The following is a 25,521-nucleotide window of genomic DNA, read 5'->3' on the forward strand; positions in this document are numbered from 1 at the left end:
CTCCTATTGACTTTATTGACTTCAAAGGGAGCATTGCAATAGTAACGAGCTTCCTCAAATACAAGGTTGACGGTGCTGTGTATTTTCCGGCACCGATTTTTGGTAGCAGAGCTACACCAAAACAGCTGATTGTCGGAGGTGCGAGGTGTCAGACAACTGCCGATCAGCTACTGGTGGCCTATCCTGAGGATAGGCTGTAACTTAAATACCTTGCAAGCTGGACAACCTCTTGAATTAATACTGAGGTTAGGGATCCTTTTATCTAATTGCTACAAACCTGGCTAAATACCACATGTACCAAACTAAAATGATCAGAGGGACTGTTGCTTCTTGAGAGTTGATAAATACAATAAAACGCCTACAAAAATGAGAATTTTTGTTTTATTTGTCAATATGTATGTCAGTTCATATACTTTGTATACTAATGTCTGTAGATAGTCTTCGGACCCTTTCACGTTTTTTAACATTTTGGTATGTTGCAGCCTTGTGCTAAAATTTAAAAAGATTTTTTCCATGATTCTGCACTCAGTATCCCACAATGACGAAGTGAAAACAGAATGTTTGAAATCTTTGCTAACTTATGGAAAAGGAAAAACTTGACATAAGTATTCATACCCTTTAGGCTACTTTCACACTAGCGTTCGATCGGATCCGTTCTGAACGGATACGATCATAATAATGCAGACGGAGGCTCCGTTCAGAACGGATCCGTCTGCATTATTTTAGCATATAACAGCTAAGTGTGAAAATAGCCTCGTACGGATCCGTCCAGACTTTCAATGTAAAGTCAATGGGGGACGGATCCGCCTGAAGATTGAGCCATATTGTGGCATCTTCAAACGGATCCGTCCCCATTGACTTACATTGTAAGTCTGGACGGATCCGCACGCCTCCGCACGGCCAGGCGGACACCCGAACGCTGCAAGCAGCGTTCAGCTGTCCGCCTGTCCGTGCGGAGGCGAGCGGAGCGGAGGCTGAACGCCGCCAGACTGATGCAGTCTGAGCGGATCCGCTCCATTCAGACTGCATCAGGGCTGGACGGCTGCGTTCGGGTCCGCTCGTGAGCCCCTTCAAACGGAGCTCACGAGCGGACCGACGAACGCTAGTGTGAAAGTAGCCTAACTAAGTATTTAGTTTAAGCACCTTTGACAGTGATTACAGCCTCCACTCATCTTGGGTATGATGCCACAAGGTTTGCACACCTGGAATTGGTGATTTTCTGCCATTCTTCCCTGCAGATCCTCTGAAGCTTTGGCAGGTTGGATGGGGACCATCGGCGGACAGCCATTTTCAGGTCTCTCTAGAGATGTTTGCTAGGGCTCAAGTCAGGGCTCTGGATGAGCCACTCAAGAACATTCACAGAGTTATCACCAGGGGCGTAGCTATAGGGGGTGCAGAGGTAGCAGTCGCTACCGGGCCCAGGAGCCTGAGGGGGCCCAAAGACCCTTGTGCTGCATAAGAAGACACACAAAGCACTGAGGGAAGGGGGGCCCAAGTCTAACTCTTGCACTTTGGGTCATATATCAAGGAGATATATCAAGACTGGCTGATCTATTCTTTGTGGCAAAAGTTATAGGAAATGAGGCAGTGGCGTAAAGCCATGCCCCCTTCCGCTAAGCCAGGCATCTTTTCTCAGCACTTCAGAACAGTGCCAATACGCTCAAAAGGTTGCAAATTATGGTGCACAGATGCCGTGCGCCATAATGTTTGGCTTTTTTACATCACAATTGTGGCGGAAAAAAATTGATAAATGTCCCCCATTGTCTTGTTGGAAGGTGAACCTTCAGCCCAGCCTGAGGTCTGGGGCACTCTTGATCAGGATGTTATTAAGAATATCTCTGTACTTTGCTCCATTCAGCTTTCCTTCAACTCTGACCAGACTCCCTGCTCCAGCCGCTGAAAAACATCCACACAGCATGGTGCTGCCACCATCATGTTTCACTGTAGGGATGGCATTGGGCAGGTGATGACATGCCTGGTTTCCTCCAGATATTAAGTTTAGAATAAAGGCCAGATTGGAGGGAATTCTGAAGCAATGGTTGACCTTTGGAAGTTTTTCCCATCTGTGCATGGGATTGTTAGAGCTCAGCCACAGTGACCATCGGGTTCTTGGTCACCGCTCTTACCAATACCCTTCTCCCCGATTACTTGGAGTTTGGTAGGATGGCCATCTTTAGGAAGATTTCTGGTTGTTCCGAACTTCTTTCATTTAGGACACATGGAGGACACTATGCTCTTGGGAGCTTACAGTGCAACAGAAATCTTTTTTTTACCCTTTTCCAGATCTGTGCCTCCACATAATCTTGTATCTGAGCTCTACAGACAGTTCTTTCCTCCTCATGGCTTGGTTTTTGCTAAGTTAAGGTGAGAAAACATCTCAAAGATGAGGCCCCCAGAGCTAAATTTTATGTGTCATAACAAAGGGTCTGAACGTTCATGCAAAATATTAGTATTTCCTTTTTGATAAATTTGCAAACATTTCTAAAATTCTGTTTTCGCTTTTTCATTATGAGGTATTGAGTTCAGAATGATGGTGGAAAACTAGATTTTTTTTATTTTAGCACAAGGCTGCAACATACAGTAACAAAATGTGAAAAAAGTGAAAAGGTCTAAAGACTTTCCAAAAGCATTGTAGATAGATGGCCACCCATTTTCTTCGACTTTTACTAAAGAAAGTTATTCCCTCTCTTTAAATATTATGTGTAACCCTTCACCCGGACAATAGAAAGAATCCTGGATCTAAACTGGATTAGTCATAAATCCTCTGGAACTTCTTAGTGTCCAAAAGTCACATCAGATTGTGGTTCAGATATACCCTCATTTCTAGTAAACATTTACTGCTTCTTGCTTCCAGCCTGTGAAAGGCCTGCCTGTGAGAACAATGCGGTGCAGTCTTGTCAGAGAGAGTACGCAGATTATTGTGTACTTAGAGGTCAGACTGAGAAGGAACATTTCAGTAGAAGGACACAGCTGTGGTCACACACGCCTTCGATTTGCGGGAAGTCAAGTATGTGGCTCTGAATTTAGACCTTGGTTCACAGCCTTGAAGGCCAGGGCATAGAACCAGAACAGAAGATTGTTGTCTGATGTTTAGTAGAGGTAGGCGGGGTGGCGTACACTGGATTTCAATCATTTTCTTCACTCAGTGATTTTGGTAATTTTGCCAAATATAATTTTCCCCTGACTTGGCATTCCTAGTGTAGTGGATTGTTTCAGCTTCACAATAAGCAGAGCAAAGACATTTGTCCTAATGTTGAGAAGAAAGTGTTAACTTTATAATCATAGGAGAATATATGAAAGGAGTTTTCTGGGAGTAGAATATCAATGACTTATCCTCAGGATAGATCATCAATATCTGATCAGCAGCAGTCCGACTCCCAGTGCCGCTGCCAATTAACTGTTTTAAGGCAGTGACATTGCGTCTGTTGGTCACATGGCCTTTATGCTGATCAATCCCATTCAAGTGAAATGAACTGAGCTGCACTACCGAGCAAAGCCACTATACAATGTTTGGAGCTGTACTTGGTTAGCTGTGAGGGGTCCGCAGCACTCACTGAAGCACCACAGCCTCTTCACACAGCTGATGGGTGGGGGTGCCGGGACTACAACCTCCACTGATCAGGTATTGATGACCTATCCCGAGGATAGGCCATCAATAAAAGATTCCCTGAAAACCACTTTAACCCTTTGAGTTCCTGTGATTTTTCTGATTTTGCATTTTAGTTTTTACTCCCTGCCTTCCCGAAGCCATAACTTTACTTTTTCTTTCACATAGCCGTATAAGGGCTTGTATTTTGCAGGACAAGTTGTACTTTCTAATGCCACTATTGCATACAATGTAGTGGAAAGCTGGAAAAAATTCTCAATTGGGTGAAAATGAAAAAAAAAAAAAAAAAGGCAATTTCGCCATAGTTTTATGGGCTTTTTTTAAAGCGTTCACTATGCACTAAAACTGACCTGTGCCCTTCATTCTCTGTATCAGTATGAGTGCAACAATGATACCACATTTATATAGTTTTTCTTGTGTTTTAATACTGAAAAAAAAAATTGAAAAATTTTTTTTTTTTGTTTTCATCGCCATATTCTGTGCCCCACAAACTTTTTTTATAGCTATGTCTATGGAGCTATATGAGGACGATCTGTAGTTTTATTGAAACCATTTTGGAGTGTGTATGACTTTGATCAATTTAAATTTATTTATTTTTTTGGGCGAATCTGCCATTTTTTTTTATTCTAGGGAAAGGGGAGTGATTTGAATTGTTATATTTTTTATTTTATTTTTTTACAGACACCATAGATGACTATAACATGCAATCATTAGATTGCAACCTGTATTCTGTAATGCATATCTATGCATTACAGAATACAGGATTCAGTATATTCTAATGCTGTGCTGTCATCTGCAGACCAGTATTGGAATATACTATTAGGTCTGGGAGCCTTGTACAGGCTCAGGCCTATTACTAGTAAGAGCCACCTTGCCCGATCAAAGCCAGGAGAATATGATCCGGGAAGCGCACAGCTCCTGGTTTTAGCAATCTCAGATGCTGTGATCACATTTGACCACAGCACCTGAGAGGTTAAATGGCTGCGATCACCATTACCGCCAATCATAGACATTAGCCTAAGACCTCAGAGACTTGGTTATGGCACCCGCTGCATTCTCGAATGGGTGCCATCTTTAAAGACCAGACTTCCACTGTACACGATTAGCAGAGGTCCGGAAGGGGTTAAAGTCACCAGTGAATATCTCAACTTAAGAATGTGTAAAACCAAACACAACGAAGATGTTTAGGATATTTCGGAATGCAAAGTAGTTAGCAAATATCTAAAAGGCTAAAACTGATTAGATAAATGTTAGCCAAACCTGCACTAACATTACCTTAACGAATGGCAGTATACTCCCGCTTACATTGCTTAAAAGGGTTGTCCGTTTTGAAAAACCCATAATCAAATATAATATTAGGACCTCTTGAGTAAACAGAGACCATCAATTGGAACCTTAATAATGAGAGTGGAGAGTGGCTACATAAAGTGCCTCTGTGTCCCGGCGATTTAGCACATCCATGCTTTACACAGACAATGTAATGACTCATTTCCCCTGTGGTGGTGCTGCAGGATAACTGAACATTTGTTGCCCGGTTCCTACTCAGATGATAGATGATAGCCGATTAAAAATGGGCAAAAGTTATATAGTATGTAGTGTAAAATGAATCGAAGCATCCGGAGTGGAATTCGATCTGAAGCTTAGGAACAATTTTGAATTTCCTCGCGATTCATGGTAACAAACCGTTTTTCTCCTAACATGGCGCCTACACATGTTACAGAGTGAAAGAAAGAAGCCTGGGAATGCGAGATCACCCATAATGCCATGCAGTCAGCAAATCCGCACATCGTGGTAACAAACCTTTTTTCTTTTAAAATGGTAGCTACACATGTTACAAAGTGAAACTAAGAAGGCTAGCCAATCCACAGATAGCCATCCCCTGTGATGTTACAGCCCTTTAAAAGCCTCATCCCGCACAGTCTCCGCCATTTCACTGTGAGCTGAGCATAGGGAGAGACGTGGAAGCGATGTTGCGCTAACGATAGTAGTACTGATGTTCTGTAGAAAAAGAGAATACTGAATTATCAGTGTCAAAGGGACAGTGCAGGGAAAGTGCAGGGACTGTAAGCTGAAGGGATATCTAGGAGACAGCACAGTTTGAATCAATTGCAGTGTACGGTACAGAGCTATCTAATTGAATGGTGTCCACAGTGATTAATAGAAAAACTATTTCTATTGGTCCCTGATTCCCAAATCATTCAACTGTTATTGGGGTGTCCACCTTCTATAGATAAACAATTCTATTAGGCCTTGATTGTCAAATTGGGGTGAATAACCTGTCTTGTTTTACTGTTATTGGGGTGTCCACATAGACATTGAATAACTTATTTTACATATACAGTTAGTGTTACTGTACAGCATGTCCAACAGACAGTTGCCAGGGCCCTCCGAAGGAACGGGCAATGGCAAAAATATTGCTGTACCTGGCACAAGTAGTAGCAGAAGAAGGCGGGATCGTAGCTGCTGTAACAGAAACAGGCTAGAGCCGCCACTGTCATCCAGCAGTCGTATTTTGATGACCAATCCTGTCCTGGAATAGATTGATTCAGTATTCCATCATCATCTCACCTTACATCAGACACACACAACCAAGAGTCGGTGGGTTCCCCTGACACCACACTTAGTTGGCATGGCCCAGGAACAAGCTGTGTGCCCACACCTGTCCTGAACCAGCCTCTTTCCTTTGTTACTCCTTCTGCCAGGCAAGTAATGTATCCCGCCAGATCTGCTCTGCATGTCAGTGAGGACAATGTCAAGTGGGAGCAACAGTTGCGAGCGGTCAGGGACGTGGTCATGAGACTAGTAGACTTGACATAAGTGATGAGCAGACACTAGTGGATGATGATGTAGCTGATCGCACGTGGGAGCCAGGTGAAGAGGGGGCTTCATCATCATCAGTGGGTCAGGGTGGCAGCTTGACCAGGGCCATCTTTAATATTGATTGTCCCTGGGCAAGAATTTACTTAGGCAACACTGGACTAGGAAGCACCTCTAGTGGCTGTCTGATGAGTGACCACTAGAGGTGTTCCGTGGCGGTAATGTAAATACTGCCTGTTTTTCTGAAAAGGCAGTGTTTACATTAAAAAGCTTGCAGAGACATGCTATAGACACCAGAACTACTACGTTTAGCTGTTGTGGTTCTGGTGACTATAGTGTCCCTTAATATAGAGGGGGGGAAAGAATCAGCACAAAAGTATCAAATAAAATGGTTGTATCATTATTCTAAAAATTAAAAAAGCACAACTTCTGACACAAATACATAGTATTTTGCAGATTACTTTTTTTTTTTTTTTACAATGTGCAGATAGTACTGTACTACTAACCCCTCCATCTCTCATTTCTCCAACTACCCAGCACCCTTACTCGCATAAAACAAGTAATATATATAAATATATATTATAGCTTACAGTGAATTACTGTAAATGCTTACAGTTCTGAAGACTCCAGCAGGCTTAGGATCAGTGCTCTGGGCAGATGGACTCAGGGCTAGAAGTGGGTCTGCATTTCAGGAATGAGACCGGGGCTCGGCTCACCCCAGCATTGCAGTGCCTCCAGGTGACGTCGGGAGGAGGAGCAAGCAAGTACCGTATTTTTCGCCCCATAAAACACAGGTTGAACAGCGGGGACAATAAGAAAAAAATATTTTTCATTATACCTCAGGTCAGACCACCAATCAAACCCCCAATGTTAATCAGACCTCAGCTAACAGCCCCAATAATATCCCCCAATGTTAATAAGACCCCAATAAGACCTCAGATCATACCCCAATATGAATGACCCCCAATCGGACTTTAGATAAGAGCACCATGCCTCTCATCAGCCCCCATTAGCCTCATATCAGCCCCCATTAGCCTCATAGCAGCCCTCATTAGCCTCATAGCAGCCCCCATTAGCCTCATAGCAGCCCCCAGTAGCCTTATAGCAGCCCCCAGTAGCCTCATAACTGCCCCCATTAGCCTTATAGCAGCCCCCAGTAGCCTTATAGCAGCCCCTATTAGCCTCATAGCAGCCCCCATTAGCCTCATAGCAGCCCCCAGTAGCCTGATAGCAGCCCCCAGTAGCCTCATAGCATCCCCCAGTAGCTTCTCATCAGCCCCCAGTAGCCTCTCATCAGCTCCCAGTAGCTTCTCATCAGCCCCCAGCAGCCTCTCCATCAGCCCCCAGTGCCTCTCACCAGCCCCGGAAGTGTCCATCAGCCTCATAAATATAAAATAAAATAAAACACTTACCTCTCCTGCTCCTGGACGCCCCCGCTGCTCTCTTCCAGCAAGATCTGCATCCTCCTTGCTGTCGGCTGTGCTGTGAAGGCTGCGCACAGTGTGACATCACAGAGCGCCTCACACTGTGCATAGCCCTGCACAGCCGACAGCCGAGGACCAGGAAGCAGTGAGTACAAATCCTTCACCGCTTCCTGGTCCCCTGATTTACGATGATGTAATCATTGAATTTGTGGGCAGTGGCCAGTGGGGCTCAAGAGGCAGCTGCCTTGGGCCCCCCAGGAGCAACTGGGCCCGGGACAGATGCCCCTTTTGCCCTGCATTAAAGACTGCCCTGAGTTTGACCATGAAATATCGGCAGAGTGGCAGTGTCTCGGTGAGCCTGCAGGGTGCGAGCTTGGCCGTGAGGCAGCAGGGTGACAGCAGTTGGTAATCTAGAGCCAAACATGCCTGGGGTAGACCATATGCTACTCAGGAGCCTACCTGTCAGGATACAACTAGCAGTGCACGGCTTTATAGAGGCAGCGGCAGGCAGTCATCATCATTTTTTTTATCAATCGCTGGATGACGTCAGTGTAACGGTATGCAGGATCTGTGGGCAGAAGATGAAGCACAGCCAGGGTGCTAATGTTGGCACCAATGTCCTGCATCAACACATGGAGCATTACCATAAAGTGGCCTGGTAAAACCATGGTGCTAATGTAGTGGTACAACCTGATGCAGCAACTCCCAGCGGCCCGCATCCCAAATGTCCATTCATCTATTGGTTCTGACACGCCTTCTCCTCCTTCTACTTCTCATCACGCGTTTGCCAGCAATTGATCACAGAGGAGATCGCAAAGAAACAACAGTATGCGTGCCAACGGCGCAGAAACTAAATGTGCTCCTGGCCAAGTTGGTGGTACTACAGTCTCTCTTTTTCCCATGTGGTTGACTCTGCACATTTCATAGAACTGATGGCTTGTGCTGAGCCAAGGTGGAGAGTCCTAAACCGTCATTACTTCTCTAAAAAAGCTGTACCAGTCCTGCATACGTACGTACAGCAGAAGGTGGGCCAGTTCTTGAGCCTTTTGGTGTCTGCTATAGTTCATGCCAGCGCTGATGTGTCAAGCTTTAACTATGGTCAAGGTAAATATATATCTTTTACGTCCCAATGGGCAATTGTGGTTCCTGCCCAGGCACACCAGCAAATTGGCCAGGTGATGGCAATGCCGGCTTGGCATGTAGTGGAGATAAAGGCAAGGAGTTCCTCGAATTCCCTTGCGCAAATTGACAGATGTATGCTGCTGAGTTGCTTGCGTAGTGACAGCCGCATTATCACCATTTGGCGGGTGGGATGACTACTGTGTCTCTACTATGTTAGACCCTCACAACTGGGCCAAAATGGGGGCCTTTTTTGCACCTTCTGAGAGGGATGAAAAACTCAACTACTATCGAGACATCCAATGTAGTCGGTTGGTCGCTGCCCTACGTGTCCCATGATGACCCATCCTCACAAGGGTCTGACCTGGGGGCCCTGAGCTCATGCTCCACTGCCATGACTGTTGGAGGTGGTGGAGGAGCAACACCAGCTCCATCAGCAGAAACTTGAGTCTCAAGTCTCTATTCAGTAGCGTGTTTCTTCACACGCCTACTGAAGAAACCGGTCAGCAGCAGCAGCACATGGAGCAGAACCTGAACCAGCAGATGGTGGCATACTTGGACTGCACCCTGTCACTCCAGATCCAAAATCCACTGGTCTACTGGCTGCAACTGGCCCAGTTTCACCTGGACAAGCTTTCCTGCCCAAGCCAGTAGTGTGACATCAGAGTGAGTGTTTAGTACGGCTGGGGGCATTGTTACCCAAAAGAAAACTCGTCTTTCAACACAAAATGTTGAGAGATTAACCTTTCTAAATATGGATGGCGTGGATCAGCCATGATTTTCACACACTGGTGCCTGATGCATCAGACTTGATCATTTTGCCAGTAATGATCTGACTGCTGTGTGCTGCCACACCAGGAAATTGTGAAAAATAGCCTGATACTTCTGCCCACGTGCTGTTGCCACTATTCAGATGCTGCCATCCTCCTGATGCCACATGCTTGCTGCCTCTGCTGCCATATTCTCCTACTGCCACCATCTGGTGCTCTTACTGCCACTGCTGTTGCCCCCCCCCCCCCCCCACACTGTTTGACTGGGCCAATATGTTGACTCCTCATGCTGTTACCACCCTCTCCACTATGTGACTGAGCCACAATATTCATTGTTCATGCTGTTGCCACCCTCACCAGTCTTCTCTAGGGCCATCAGTGTCCCTGTTTGACCTTGTTGACGTCACAGTTTATTTTACCCTTCTTCTGATCCATCAGAAGAACCGAAAAATAAAAAACACAACAGATCCTGTCTTTGGAGCATGCATAAGGCCTCAATCACACAGTCAGTATTTTGCATTGAGAATTGATCATGATTTGGAAGCCAAAAGCAAGAGTGAGTCCAAACATAGAAAGCATGCAAATATTTCTATGACATTTCATCTCTGTTTTGGACCCACTCCTGATTTTGCTTTACAAATACTGATCAATTACTGACCAAATACTGACCGTGTGAAGAGGGATGCTCAAAATAGGATCCGTCTTTTGGGGGCTGTTCTTCTGATGGACCAGAAGAAGGGAACAATAAATGGTGATGTCAACACAACCTTACTGCTGACACCCTCCTCATTCTGTCATTGGGCCACTACTTGAATCAGTGGCTAACAGAATACGTTATTTATCAATGTGGACACCCCACAAACAGTGAAATGAGACAGCTCTTCACATCATATTGGAATCAGTGGCTAACAGAATAGGTTATCTATCAATCAATGTGGATGCAGCAGACGGTGCAAAATGAGACAGCTCCTTCCCACTATATTAGAATCTCGGGCGACTGCACAGTTAAGTAAATTATACCTGACACTAACATTGACCTGTAAGGCTGAATTCACACTTCAGTTATTTGCTCAGTTAATTCCAGCAGTTACTGTATGGTAAGACAAAATCAGGAGCGAATCCCACTCTCAGATAAGGTATCATGAAAAGATCTGCACCTGTTCTGTGTTTTTGACCCGTAACTGACCAAATAAGTGAAGTGTGAACTGATAATAGTGACGCACAGTAATTATACAACTAACAAAAGTGATTCAAAAGCATGTGTGTTTGCACTGCCACAACATGGCTTAAAAGAGCATTTTCTCCACTACGTTATTGGCACTGCCTCCATTTCCTTCTTTTGTTCCACTAAAGTCCCTTGGACACAGCTCCTGCAGAGTGTACAGTGTTTTTTTTCCCTTTACTGAAGGCTGCTGTATGCTTTTCTTTTGGTTTAGCTAGTGATTGGTTATGACTGTTGGTGGCCTGCATGATGATGTCCATATACCATATGAGAACTGCCTGTCACAGTAACCTCGAAGTGTCAAATCAATTTTTTTAAAACGCTAATCATTAGTTATATGGTGTGAGGTCCTTCTTTATCAGTAATCGACTATATATTATAAAATATCATTTTGCAAACTTTCATTTCCTTGTAACTTTCTAATTTTTCCAGGAAGAAAAAAAAATAATTTTAACCTCAAAGTCTGCAAAGATAGTATATTTAGAACCCTTAGTTTCTTCATGTTTTGCATTCTTGGCATTTTTAAAAAGTTTGCCTGGACACAATAAGCTTTTTGTGTTTGCATCCATATTCTTTGGCACAAGCAGTATAATGGTTTAAATGTGTGCCTTAGTATTAAACACATAAATTCAACTATTTAAGATATGCAGTTGTTGATTCAAGGTTCTTCTACACATTTCAACATCAAGTTATTTTATAAAACTTTTGTATAAACATTTTCCAACCAAAAAGAGCAATGGGAGTCCAGACATTTGTTGTGCTAAAAGTAGTCTCAGGGATTTATAGGACATTTTATAAAATATTTCTGGGTATATTGCATGAAAAATATATCAGTCTAGTGGCATATCCATACAGGTAGTGTCAGTGATGTACATTAAGCAGAGAAGCTCCATATTAGAGGTCAAAACAGGGCACCCAGTTGGTGTTGGTCTATGTCATTACACCTTGGGGCAGGGAAATCACCCCTTGCTGATTTATTGTATTAGAATTACCCTCTTGAGATTCCTTTCCTTTTTTATATAGCTTTGATTTTTGGGAGAGGGAGCCTTATATAAAAGTGTAGGACTAGCCAGATCTGAGCCCTTCCACCTATTAACTCCATAGTAATTGCATTGGCCTCTATGGTACATATATCCTAGGGCAGTGTCACAGCAATTATATACCTTTGCTTCATGTTACTTTGTGGGTTAAGCCAAAATTCAACATGTAATTATATTATTAAATACAATAGTGTACTACAAAATGTTTGTACTGTAGGTATCCACTATAAAGCTAAGCTGTAAACCCATAGATTATATATTGTATTCATCTTATTAAATCAAGTGGACATGTATATATTAATTGGCATACAGATAGAGATTTGAACCCTAAAATCTAAGTGAACATGTGCAGTGAACCACTGGTTCACTTGTAAAGGGTTAATGCTATGATTTACTGTTGAAGCTGTTAAAATATTTAATGTGATGCTATGCACTATACATTTTAAAAGGATTTGTATATGGGTAGAAAATGGCAGTTCTTAGTGTTAGCTACGTGGTAGTGGACTCAGGGTGGACCACGATCATAGCCATCCCTACACACAGCCATTAGGAAAAGTCTACTCTGTAATTATACTTGAGAACAGTGCCTATTTCTCGTGTTTGCACTTTGACGCCAATCATTTATTCTGTGAAAAAGAGACTTTATTTTGCTATAATCAAGCTGGCCTGGTCATTGGTCTCCATATCCAATCTGGTCTTGCATCAAGGGTACCCCAGTCAGCACCAGGCAGGAGATCTCAAAATCCAGAGAGTGACCCAAAGGGAAGAAGGGTTGCGCCCTTCCACACACTGCATGCCTGGCCTGGGAGAGTGACGCAGGGAATACTCACTGTGAGGACTACGACCACATTCATTGCCACACGACCACTCCTATTCTCTCCACCCTCCCCACACATTCCCTGCAGGTCGATGCCCTGTACACGATACAGAGCAATACTGGATAGTCTTCTGTTTGCTTAATCCCTTTTTGATTTGCTTTCACCCACAATTTTAACTACCTTCCAGAAGAATTGCATATACTGTTAGGGTGTCAGGAACACGTTCACAGAAAAAGTTACCAAAGCCGACATTTACAAGCAGATGTAGATAACAAAAAGGCTGACTGATATAACTGCTAAAACTAGGCTTATGTTAAATTAGAATACTGGGTGAGCATGTGCCACTGCCTTGATATGTAAGCAAAAGCGCTGCCACTGCTTATAGTGCTCTGCGATACTAATAAATCCATGTCCCTGAAGAGCGAATTCTTATTTAGCGAAACGCGTCGGATGATGGAATAGATTTGCTAGGGAGGGAAGCTATAAGGGAATTTTAGCACAGGTCCGAGGTTCCAGCGGCTGGGGGTCACCCTTATCAGGGCGGGTGCTCCGACTATAGCCATTGAGGGATTCCCTGCCTATACACTAGTTGGTATAGGTAAAGCTCGTAGGTTGAGAGAACCCCCCTCATCATTCAATTGTTAGGTCATTCCCCCTCCAGTTAATGAACTGACAAGGGCCATACATGTGTCAGTTTCCCTGTGCTCCCTCTCTAGACAGTGCAGTCACATACTTTATTTAGTGTCTCAATTAATTTTATCAGAATTAAATAAAAGTTATATTTTAACTTTCAATAACAAGGCACACACAGTTTATTAGTTATAGTCTGGAGACCACTGAGTTTATTTATTAGTAATTCTATTCACTCTAGACCTCTACTAAATACGTTCATTTATCCTAGATTGGGAGTATAAATGAGCTCATGTTGGAAATATTGGTTTAGTAAATTTTTGACCTCTAATATTTGGGATTTTACAGCCAGTTCCCAACTCCTCCTGTAGTTATGATAGACCCATCTAATATATAGAATATCAGCTGTTTGTAAGCATAGTGCTGGACTAGGAGAGGAGGAAATGCTCATGCCATCTACCCAAGATAGAAATTGGAAGTGGTTTTCCATAGTACTAAAACCGAAAGACAGAAACACCATATATGAGATGTACTGCAATTCCCATTTGCCAGCAGTTCCACCACCATGTTGCCTGGTACCTTGCCAGAGGTGTAAGCTCTCCTATGTGGGGTTAAAACCACCTGAATTTAGTTTTTTTTTTTGTGTTTGGTGCAATGAGAGCGTTTAAACGACCATTATATTGAGAATTATCTCAGGAGAAACTTTCCTCATAGGCTGCCTATACACATCCAGGTTTTGATCACATTTTTGGATGCAGTTTGGAAGCTAAAAGCAGTGTGGATTGTAAGGGTGGAGATAGGTATCAGAAAACCTGATCAAAACATGTACGGCACCTCCACTTTCTGGTGGACTCACGCCTCATCATGCTGACAGAGGCTCTTTAATGAATATCACGAAATGACAATGTGACAAACTGGGTATATGATACTCAGCATGGGCAGCATGGTGGCTCAGTGTTAGTGCCTGGTGCCTTGCAGCTCTGGGGTCCTGGGTTTGAATCTGACCAACAGCACATGCTGATAAGGAACTTAGATTGTGAGCTTCATAGGGGACAGTGAGTGATGATAATGTCTGTAAAGAACTGTAGAATATGTCAGCATTATAAAAGTGAGTAAAAGGAGAGAAGATGACATAAGGTGGAATTTATCAAGCCCTGCACTCCAGAAGTAGGCTTTTTGAGGTTACTTGCACAAAATTTTGGAGACCTTTTAAATTTTTACACCACTCACTCCAGTTTTGAAAAGTAGGTGGGAAATTGGGCATGGTTAGCTATCTTAACCCCAAATTTATCGCTGGGACCTATTTGAAATGACAAAAAGTTTAAAACACACTGGCATGGATTGGAGAGTGGTCTAAAAAACTGGTGTACCATTTCTAGACAAAAGTGTTAAGTTTAATGATGTGGCAAATTTACAAAACAACGTGTGCCAAATTTGGAGCAAAGAATGCCAAAACAGGAAAACTGACTTCAAATATTACCCTCATGATAAATTCCCCCCGCAATGTGTATGCAGATGTATATTAGCCAACTGCATAATAGATAATGGTAGCTTGTATGAAAACCTGCTTACAGACTGGGCTACTAACAAGGTCTTAATGTGAACAGCTCTTCCCAAAGGTCTCTACAGTCAAAAGCTATTTTTGTGGACCATGTGGTGAGCCTTTATTCTTTGATTTGGTCTATTAAGTTGGCAAGATGGTATCTAGCCAAGCAGGCACCTCTAGACCTCCATTTCACATAGAGTAAAAAAAAAAAAAGTTTGCACAACATTTTTTATAGCATTAGTATTTTGTCTGCATTCACCACAAAATGCAGTGCAATCTGAAGGCAGCATGCTATAGAGCAGGAGAAGCTGAGCAGATAATATATATTTTTATGGGAAAAGATTCTATAAAATGTATTTATACATTTGTAACTCTGCTTTTTCAAACTTAACACCCCATATAGTTATCAGTGACTTACCGCTATCTCTGCATACACACTTACATAGGTAATGCTATCAATCACTCATAACACCACCCCTGTGTACAACTGAAGTCAGAAAAACTAATATTTATGTAAATTCCAAGTTTTACTCAATCTTTTCCCACAAAACTGTATATCAATCTGCTCAGCTCCTCCTGTCCTATAACATGTTGCCTGCAGATTTCGCTAAATTTTATGGTGAAAGGTCCTCTTTAAACCTTACAATCCACAATAATTGAAGTACATTTATTTGCCCAGTGTGCACTTTATAGCTTGGTTGGGGCTTTTTTCCACAGCTGAAGAGCCGCATGAAGACCCTGGCAGTAGATATTTGTTCCTTAAACTGTGGTTTTCTAAATATGTATTCAAGTACAGGTTAGTGTAGAGAGCCCAAAATGGAAAATTGTGAACTTCAAACTTACAAATTAAAAAACATAGCTCATTAATAGGGCATTTAGTTCTTCCACCTAACTTCAGAACTGGCTATATACTTGTGTATAATGTGAATACTTTCCTCTCTTTGCAGCACTTATTGGGGCATGTGGTGGAAATTATACCAAGGAGGCAGCTGTTATCTACTCCCCAGATTTTCCGGACTCGTATGGATCAGGAAAAGCATGTTATTGGACAATTCAAGTTCCAGGAGCCATTTTAATCCGTTTTAACTTTACCTTCTTTGACATCAGAGACTCACAGGATATGGTAGAGCTTTTGGATGGCTATACAAAGCAGGTCTTGGTACGATTTGATGGCAGAAACCACCCATCACAGAGTTTTAACATCTCATTAGATTTTGTCATCTTGTATTTTTTCTCGGATCGCATCAATCAGGCCCAAGGATTTGCACTTGTATACCAAGGTAAGAGTTCTGATTCATGCATGACAAGCCCGTCAATAGTGATGAGTGAAGCGAGCTTCGATTGCTAAATCCAAAGTCACTTCGTTCAAAACTTCAGATTAATACTGTACAGAGATCTGTCTCCGTACAGTATTAAAATGTATGGGCTCCGATCAGCCAAAGTCAGTTATTCGTGAAGTCACACGTGACTTGAAACTGAACTCGGCTTCCGTTCCGAGGTACCAGTTGGTTTCAAGTTTTAAAGTGGTTTTCCACTTTGAAAATCAATTACTGAAGTTATTCAACAAAGTACAGCACGACGTCACAAAAAACTAACTTCAGCTCATCGGAGCCCATACATTCGAATACTTTAAGGAGACGGATCTCCGTACAGTATTATTCCGAAGTTTTGAACAAAGCGACTTTGGATGTAGCAACCGAAGCTCATTTCGCTCATCGCTAGTACCAAACAGTGGTCCGTTTCTTAAGGGATTAAGAGGACAATGTGCTATGGTTTGAAAGTTTCCAAAATAAGAACAGTACAACGTTTTATATATATATATAAACTTTTCTTAATTTTGTGTATGGCACAGTCAAAACAGAACTTGTAAACTAAGAGAGATGGTTTTACATTTGACAGGTGTTATCTTGCACGCTCTTTTTACTTAAGAGAAAGAATTGTATATTTAATATGTGATGCAAATAGGCATACAGCTTTGGATAGTAATAAGCATGTTAAAGCATAAACTATACCGTATCGGATGTGAACAGATGTGCATCTGTAGCCATTATTTTAAGTACTAGACAGTTAGTCATGTATGTTTTAACAGCTGCTCAAACTGCACAGGAGTGAAACAAGTCCTGTCTTTTTTCTTCTAGATGAATGTGTATGTGACTTTTAAGGTCTTCTGTTGTTGGACATTTTCAATAGCTTCCAAGGTGTAAAGTTTCTTTTCACTTTGAGTGAGTTCTTCAATTGTAAGGTCAATTATCCTCCAATGGGCCCCTCCCCACCTATAAAAATGAATGAGCAGGCAGCTGTATAGGACATTATAGTCTGGTATCTAAGGGTGTTATTGTAAGAAGACTGCTGAATGATCCCAGATTGAATAGAGCGTCAGCATTCCAGGTAACCAGCCAAGTATGAATATCTCTCTTTTAAGTCCCACCTGGTGTCCTTAACACAGGTTGGTTACCAGGGAGTTGCCCTTCCATCAGAAGAAAATGTATTCTGACGTGTTTTGAGTCTATGTAGAAAGCTCTTCACATGGCTGTGATGGCGGTTTTATATACAAGCAGATCTGATCTCCTTTTAAACCTCTGTTTCAAGTACAATGGAGCATTTCTGGCAGAAGATTTGAACTTTACTTACCATAGGGTTATTTGTCTCCTTCAAGCTTTTGTTTTATCTTATGAAGCCCTATTTGGGGGGGGGTGAGTAATATCCCTCCAACAACAGACTCTGGCGCTGACCTGTTATTACCAGAGAATACCTTTAGTTTCTTGTAGTGAGTGGCCTGCAGACCCATAGCTAACATTTCAGTCAGATTGGCTAAAATGCTAATTTCACTGTCAATTGGTGAGCTGCCAGCCCTAGCCATACTAGGGGGGGGGGGGGGGTAAATGGCTGACCGGGGTACTTCCTTTACCTGAACCAGTGGGGGAACAGGAGGTGAGTAATCCTATGTAGCAGCTAATGAGAGGTGCCCCTCTGAGCCATATCGCTTCTCCATATCAATGACTATTACCACTTCTTAATCTCAGCAGTGCCTCCAAATGTAGCCCCATTTGGGGGGAGGGGGGTGAACAATATCTGTCCATAGGACCACTATAAGTGGTACACTCCACAGAGTGGAAGAGTGACCATAAAAAAGGCCATTTACCAAACAGCACGTGGAAGACTCCCCAAACACATGAAAGAACGTTCTCTGGTCAGATTAAACTAAAACGGAACTTTTAGGCCATATTGGGAACTTCTATATGTGGTGCAAACCAAACACTACCCATCACCCCCAAAACACCATTCCCATGGTGACAGCATCATGCTATGGTGAAGAATTGAAAAACTGGTCAAGATTGAAGGAAATGCAGAGCAGTTCTTGAGGAAAATCACGCTTCAGTCACATGCCACCAGGACAATGACCCTAAGAATTCTACAAAACCTAAGGCTTAGTTACAGCCCACACCTCAATTCAACTGAGAATCTGTGGTATGACTTGAAGACTGCTGTACACCAATACAACCCTACTAACGTTAGAATTGGACCAGTTTTGCCTGGAAGAATGAGAAAAAACTCAGTATCTACTGTAGATGTGCTAAGCTAACAGAGACACTGCACAAGTGACTTAAATCTGTAATTGCAGCAAAAAGTGACCCCACAAAGTATTGACTTTCAGGGGTTGAATAGTTATACACATTTAAGTTCTTAGTTTTTTGTCTTAAATATTGTTAGTGTCTCACTAAAATATATTTTGCACTTTCAAAGTAGTAGGCATGTTGTGTAAATCAAATGTCCCAACCCCCTAAAAATCCATTTTAATTACAGTTTGCAATGCAACAAAAAAGGAGAAATATCAAGGAGTGAATACTTTTGTAAAGCAATGCACATTTTACCATGTGTTATAGGGAGATACTATGCCTTGCTAGGTAGAGGAGGCTGTATCACCCCAAGATATAAACAGCATTCTGTTCTTTTATTGTGAGAGGATAACTACAGTTACATGGGGGATGTAGTGGATCTACCCATGAGGCTGACCTCTTAATAACTCATACTTATGGTGAAGTCTTGCAAAGCTTTTGCATTATCTTGTCAGTTAATATGTCATCACCAGTGAAAGCAGCTGAACTACAGATTATACTAGCACTGTACCAACAATAATGGGTTAACTAGTATAGAGCTTTTTACTATTCACAGGCACAATCATATATACACAAATACTGATGGAATGTTTAAACAGTTTTGTCTGAGTGTTTCGTAAAATTGCTTTATCCAAGTCTGTGACATCAGTGTGGAAGTGAATGTGATGGCTTCGGTCTGTACTTTCCTGTAATCCGATTCTCAGTTGTGGAGTAGCTGTATATCCTTAAAGGGCTTTCCCGGGAGTACAAAATTGGACATCTATCCTCAGGACAGGTCATCAAAATCAGATCAGTAGGGGTCCGACTACTGGCACGATACCCCCGCCAATCAGCTGTTTGAAAGGGCTACAGGGCTCGGATGAGAAATGTGGCCTCCTCACAGCATACCAAGCACACCAGCATACATTGGATAGTGGCTGTGCTTGGTGAATTGAATGGGACTAAGCTGCACATAGGCTATGTGGTCAATGAATGTGATGTCTCTGGTCTAGGAACAGGCTGCAGCCTCTTCAAATGGCTGATCAGTGGGGTGCCAGGAGTCATCAATATTTTACTTCTAGAAATCCACTTTAAGCATAGTGTATATACAATTTTAATTATTAATTGTGTCCCAAGTATTACTTAACTATTCCATACAGGGTAAAGTAATAATAATGGCAAAGTAATAACACATATCATCTTTCTGTGCTGTGATCTTATCTGGCAATATTGATGGTGCTTTTGTGTGGGGTATAGCAAACCCTCCAAATGCAGGATTTGCCACTCTGCAGTCTGCCTTAGCAGCAATGCAAGTTACCAGTGCACTTATATCAAACTGGTTCTGATATAGCAAAGATAACTGCGTGGTTGAATTTTTTGTGGCCCAAAATAAAATTATAGGTTCATTGGCAAGATGTTAGAAATCCATTTTCTCTGCAACTGCCGCACCCTTTGCATTTTGATTGACAGCCGGTGGAAATATCATCACACCTGTCCCTGTCAATCTAAGTGGACACGGCAGTTGCAGAAAGAGAAGAATCTCTCTGTGTAACGGCAACGCCACCGCTGCTCCTAGGGGCTCATTTGCATATATTAAAGCAGCAATGCGGGCACATATGAACATGGGACCAACACAGATGCCTTCCGCTGCCAAGTGTGCACATGTAACAGGTCAGACAGTGTCATAGGGACAAATCTACTGATAGATGCCTTTTAAGGAGCTAGTGAATGCACTGTATCCTGTCTGATCACCTTTCATTTTCTTTTGACAGCATTCAAGGAAAGAACCATGGAAAAGCCTCAATTATCCAACCAGACACAGACAGAACTGATAACTCAAACAGCCAACCTGAGCGTCAATGCAGCGCGGTCTTCAAAGATCCTTTATGTCATAACAACTAGTCCTAGCCGGCCAACTGGGCAAGTGCCAGGTAAGACCTATCTATCCATCTGATTTATCTTATTACTTGTGTTATGTTACAAAATATATATCAGCTGCAAAAATGTTCAGTTTATGGTGATTCATTTATTCTGATCAGTACAAGATGTATTAGCTATACACATCTTCATGGGGGTCAGTAGGTATGCAAACATATACAGGTCCTTCTAAAAAAATTAGCATATTGTGATAAAGTTCATTATTTTCTGTAATGTACTGATAAACATTAGACTTTCATATATTTTAGATTAATTACACACAACTGAAGTAGTTCAAGCCTTTTATTGTTTTAATATTGATGATTTTGGCATACAGCTCATGAAAACCCAAATTTCCTATCTAAAAAAATTAGCATATTTCATCCGACCAATAAAAGAAAAGTGTTTTTAATACAAAAAAAGTCAACCTTCAAATAATTATGTTCAGTTATGCACTCAATACTTGGTCAGGAATCCTTTTGCAGAAATGACTGCTTCAATGCGGCGTGGCATGGAGGCAATCAGCCTGTGGCACTGCTGAGGTGTTATGGAGGCCCAGGATGCTTCGATAGCGGCCTTAAGCTCATCCAGAGTGTTGGGTCTTGCGTCTCTCAACTTTCTCTTCCCAATATCCCACAGATTCTCTATGGGGTTCAGGTCAGGAGAGTTGGAAGGCCAATTGAGCACAGTAATACCATGGTCAGTAAACCATTTACCAGTGGTTTTGGCACTGTGAGCAGGTGCCAGGTTGTGCTGAAAAATGAAATCTTCATCTCCATGAAGCTTTTCAGCAGATGGAAGCATTAAGTGCTCCAAAATCTCCTAATACCTAGCTGCATTGACCCTGCCCTTGATAAAACACAGTGGACCAACACCAGCAGCTGACATGGCACCCCAGACCATCACTTACTGTGGGTACTTGACACTGGACTTCAGGCATTTTGGCATTTCCCTCTCCCCGGTCTTCCTCCAGACTCTGGCACCTTGATTTCCGAATGACATGCAAAATTTGCTTTCATCCGAAAAAAGTACTTTGGACCACTGAGCAACAGTCCAGTGCTGCTTCTCTGTAGCCCAGGTCAGGCGCTTCTGCCGCTGTTTCTGGTTCAAAAGTGGCTTGACCTGGGGAATGCGGCACCTGTAGCCCATTTCCTGCACACGCCTGTACACGGTGGCTCTGGATGTTTCTACTCCAGACTCAGTCCACTGCTTCCGCAGGTCCCCCAAGGTCTGGAATCGGTCCTTCTCCACAATCTTCCTCAGGGTCCGGTCACCTCTTCTCGTTGTGCAGCGTTTTCTGCCACACTTTTTCCTTCCCACAGACTTCCCACTGAGGTGCCTTGATACAGCACTCTGGGAACAGCCTATTCGTTCAGAAATTTCTTTCTGTGTCTTACCCTCTTGCTTGAGGGTGTCAATGATGGCCTTCTGGACAGCAGTCAGGTCGGCAGTCTTACCCATGATTGCGGTTTTGAGTAATGAACCAGGCTGGGAGTTTTTAAAAGCCTCAGGAATCTTTTGCAGGTGTTTAGAGTTAATTAGTTGATTCAGATGATTAGGTTAATAGCTCGTTTAGAGAACCTTTTCATGATATGCTAATTTTTTGAGATAGGAATTTTGGGTTTTCATGAGCTGTATGCCAAAATCATCAATATTAAAACAATAAAAGGCTTGAACTACTTCAGTTGGTGTGTAATGAATCTAAAATATATGAAAGTCTAATGTTTATCAGTACATTACAGAAAATAATGAACTTTATCACAATATGCTTATTTTTTTATAAGGACCTGTATTTCTACCACACCTTGAGTCAAATCCTGTACCTATTGATATCCATGTAATTGTCCTGTCAGTGTTGCATGGAGAAAGCCTGCCTCCTCAATGGGACACTGAACTCTAGTTTCCAGGTAGAAGTGTCTATAAGTTTTTGGCCCATATGTACACATCATATCCTCTCTTTTCCTATAGGTTGGACTATCTACGCACTTACAGCTCTGCTTATTTTAACCCTCATTGCCATTTTGGTGAAAGCACTTCTTCACCTTAATATAAAGTAAGTAGTTTATTTTCCTATTTGGCATATATATTCCTCATCATTGTGAAACTATTGAGGCTAAAGCTTGTTTCATGTTTGTGTTTACAGATCCGGCAGGTTATTCCGACTGAGAACAGCCTGTCGGATCCAGCATTGCCAGACACTGCTGGAATGCCGTCCAGCCCAATTAACTATATTGGGGTCCAGTGGCGATCCAGCCGAAACCCGGCAAATATGTTGAGAATGAGCCGGACAAATACAGCTGTGTGCAACAGTTTTTGTCTGGCTGATTCCAGACATCCTATGCCAGAGCAGCCTACAGCAGGGTGAAACAAGCCTGATTACGTCTCCTCTTCTAGCATTAGGAATGGGAGTGGTACAGTTTTTTACAAAGTTGTGTTCACTCTCATGCAGGCTACTTAGGCTCGAATGTTTCCTTACATGAGGCACATTATCATATGATATGATGCAATTCCATTTAGCAATATGTGTTTATACTAAAGGCATTGTCCAGCTGATGACATTTTTTTAAAGAAAAAAAAAGGTTCAGATCAATGTAAAATAAAAAAAATAAAAAAATAAGCAATACTTCCCTTACCAATCCCCCTCCTCTATCGTTAAGACACTTCCCGGTTCCACGCCCCCTGCTCTCTACTTCATGGTCCACAGGAAATGACCACTCAGCCAATCAATGGCCACAGTAGTGACGTGTCTCAGCCAGTGATTGGCTGAGCAGAGACACTATGAAATGAACTGTCGGGGAACAAGCATCAACACTGTCTCATCAGCAGTGCATCGGGATAAGGGCTTATCCAAATTGAACAATCCTTTGTAAGTCATAATACATATGCACAATTCCTTCTAGCTTCTGGCGCATGCTAATGAATACAAGAAAACATTTTCTCTGCATTCCTATTATCATAGTCTTCATGGTACACAGAAATATTTGCCCTAATCTCTTCTTCAAATTGTGCCTCCATGGGTCTGTGGGAACAATTCTAAATCCCATAAACAAAAATTGAATTGAATTACTTTGGCTAAGCTATTAGCATGCTGTAATAATATTTTGATCACATTACTTCTTGTTCGGAAAATAATCTGCATCATTCTGTAGGAAGAGGTCACTCCATGCAAGAGGCATTGTGCCTTAAATAATGTTGGCATCAGCTAATATTTTAACTGGCAACCAAATTAACTGAGCTACAAGACCAGCGTAAATCTTCACTTGCTAGGGATTTACAGTCTCAGAATGTAGTAGTCAATTTGAGCCACTGCCTTATTATAATGACCGAAGCAAAACAAACATAAATCAGGCGGAAATGGCATTTCCTTTTAGTCTCAAGGACAAGATAGGTAACAATGTTGGCTGAGAATCTTTAATCCGTACTGTCCTTATTTCATTGTGCAGACATAGTAATATGGTGCTCAATCCCCTTCTTATACTGTAGCATTTCAATCTACATTTGGACTTTATTGTCCTGGAACTGTGCAGTCATTCTGCAATTCCCTTGTAAAGGGTTTCTGCAGGAATTAATAAAATTACACATTCCCATATAGCATTTCTTATTTATAATGGCTCGTTTTTGTAGTGAGAAATCATCAGGGGAACTAAAATGGACACTGCCCTATTTACACATACAAAACCCGTCCTCTAAGTTAAAGCTGTAAAGGTTAAGTTCAAAGCAGGGAACACAAGAGCTGTCTTAGCTGTCCTCTGTTCTCTGGCTTTCATGAATTACGATCCTACACCCAGCTGATAACATCTGTGTGTGTAAGAACAAAGTAAAAGTGCAGACACTATGGAGGGGGATCTATCATTTCCTTTGTGCCTGAAAAGTGGTGTTAAAAAGTTGCAAACTGTGTGTTTGTGACTTTGTAACTGCGAGGTCTGAGCTGCTGTAGATTTCTGGTTAGGCGCATGGACTGGAGGAGGATGTGCCTAACTTATGATGAGACATGCGCCTCTTCATAAATTAGGCGCATCCTTCTCCCCTTATGTTCTTTCTTTTCCTATAAGGATGGGTTCACATCACAGCTTAGCTTGCCATTCTTCTGATCCATCAGAAGAAAAAAAAAAAAGGATCTGTTATTTTATGAATCAGTTATGATCAGTTTGGACTTCTTTCAGTACTTCCCATTAAAATAATGGATCTCTGACGGAAGTGACACAAAAAGATGCAAACTGATCATAACCGATGCTCAAAATAACAGATTTTTTTTCTGTTCTTCTGACGGATCAGAAGAATGGAAAGCTTTCCCAGCTTTACTGGTATTGCCACATCTCTGGCTTTTATGGCATATCCACAGGATACCAGGGCAGCATGGTGGCTCCGCAGTTAGTGCTGGTGCCTTGCAGTGCTGGAGTCCTAAGTTTGATTCTGACCAACGATAACATCTGCATGGATGTTTGCATGCTTTTCCCTTGTTCTCTGCATAGGTTTCATCACACACTTCAAAGAAATACTCAAAGGGAATTTAGATTGTGAGCTCCACTGGGGATAGAACGTAGTGAAAATGGGGGGTCATTTATTAACCTGAAATATGCCTAAATTGCGGCACAATGGTTAGTTGTGCTGCCATCTGTGACTTTTGCCCGCTCACGCCAGGTTATAAAAGTGAGTGTGGCATAGGCGGAGAAGGGCCCATCTCATTCATTTTCTACCCCTAAACACCTGGTTTAGGGGTAGAAAATGGTCTTAATGTAAACAAGCTAGGAAGCAGTCTAACATTTAGAAGCGCCGCTGGATGTGTAAAGGCTGGCACCTCTTCATATCTTAGGCGATCCAGCAGAGGGGTTTTATTAAGACTGGCGTCTAAAATGCCGGTCTTAATAAATGACCCGATGTCTATAAAGCACTATAGAATATGTTGGCACTATATAAGTGAGTAATTTTAATAGAGACATTTTTTTATAGATGCATGTCCTACCTCTGGGAACTGTGTCTATAATGGGAATGTTGCCCTGTTTGCCTGCTGCAGT

At 42.3% G+C, this 25,521-nt stretch overlaps 1 protein-coding gene across 1 annotated transcript in view; it reads left to right on the forward strand.

Annotated features, from left to right (window-relative positions):
* Positions 1-25,521, forward strand: part of KREMEN1 (kringle containing transmembrane protein 1) — a 190,352-nt gene that overhangs the window by 152,502 nt on the left and 12,329 nt on the right. The window contains exons 6-8 of the mRNA XM_044290905.1: positions 15,941-16,273; positions 20,362-20,520; positions 22,475-22,559. Coding sequence (XP_044146840.1) covers positions 15,941-16,273; positions 20,362-20,520; positions 22,475-22,559 — 577 coding nt within the window. The remainder of the gene's footprint in view (positions 1-15,940; positions 16,274-20,361; positions 20,521-22,474; positions 22,560-25,521) is intronic.

The sequence above is a fragment of the Bufo gargarizans genome, chromosome 1 (assembly GCF_014858855.1).
Source record: "Bufo gargarizans isolate SCDJY-AF-19 chromosome 1, ASM1485885v1, whole genome shotgun sequence".
Classification (NCBI taxonomy): Eukaryota; Metazoa; Chordata; class Amphibia; order Anura; family Bufonidae; genus Bufo; species Bufo gargarizans.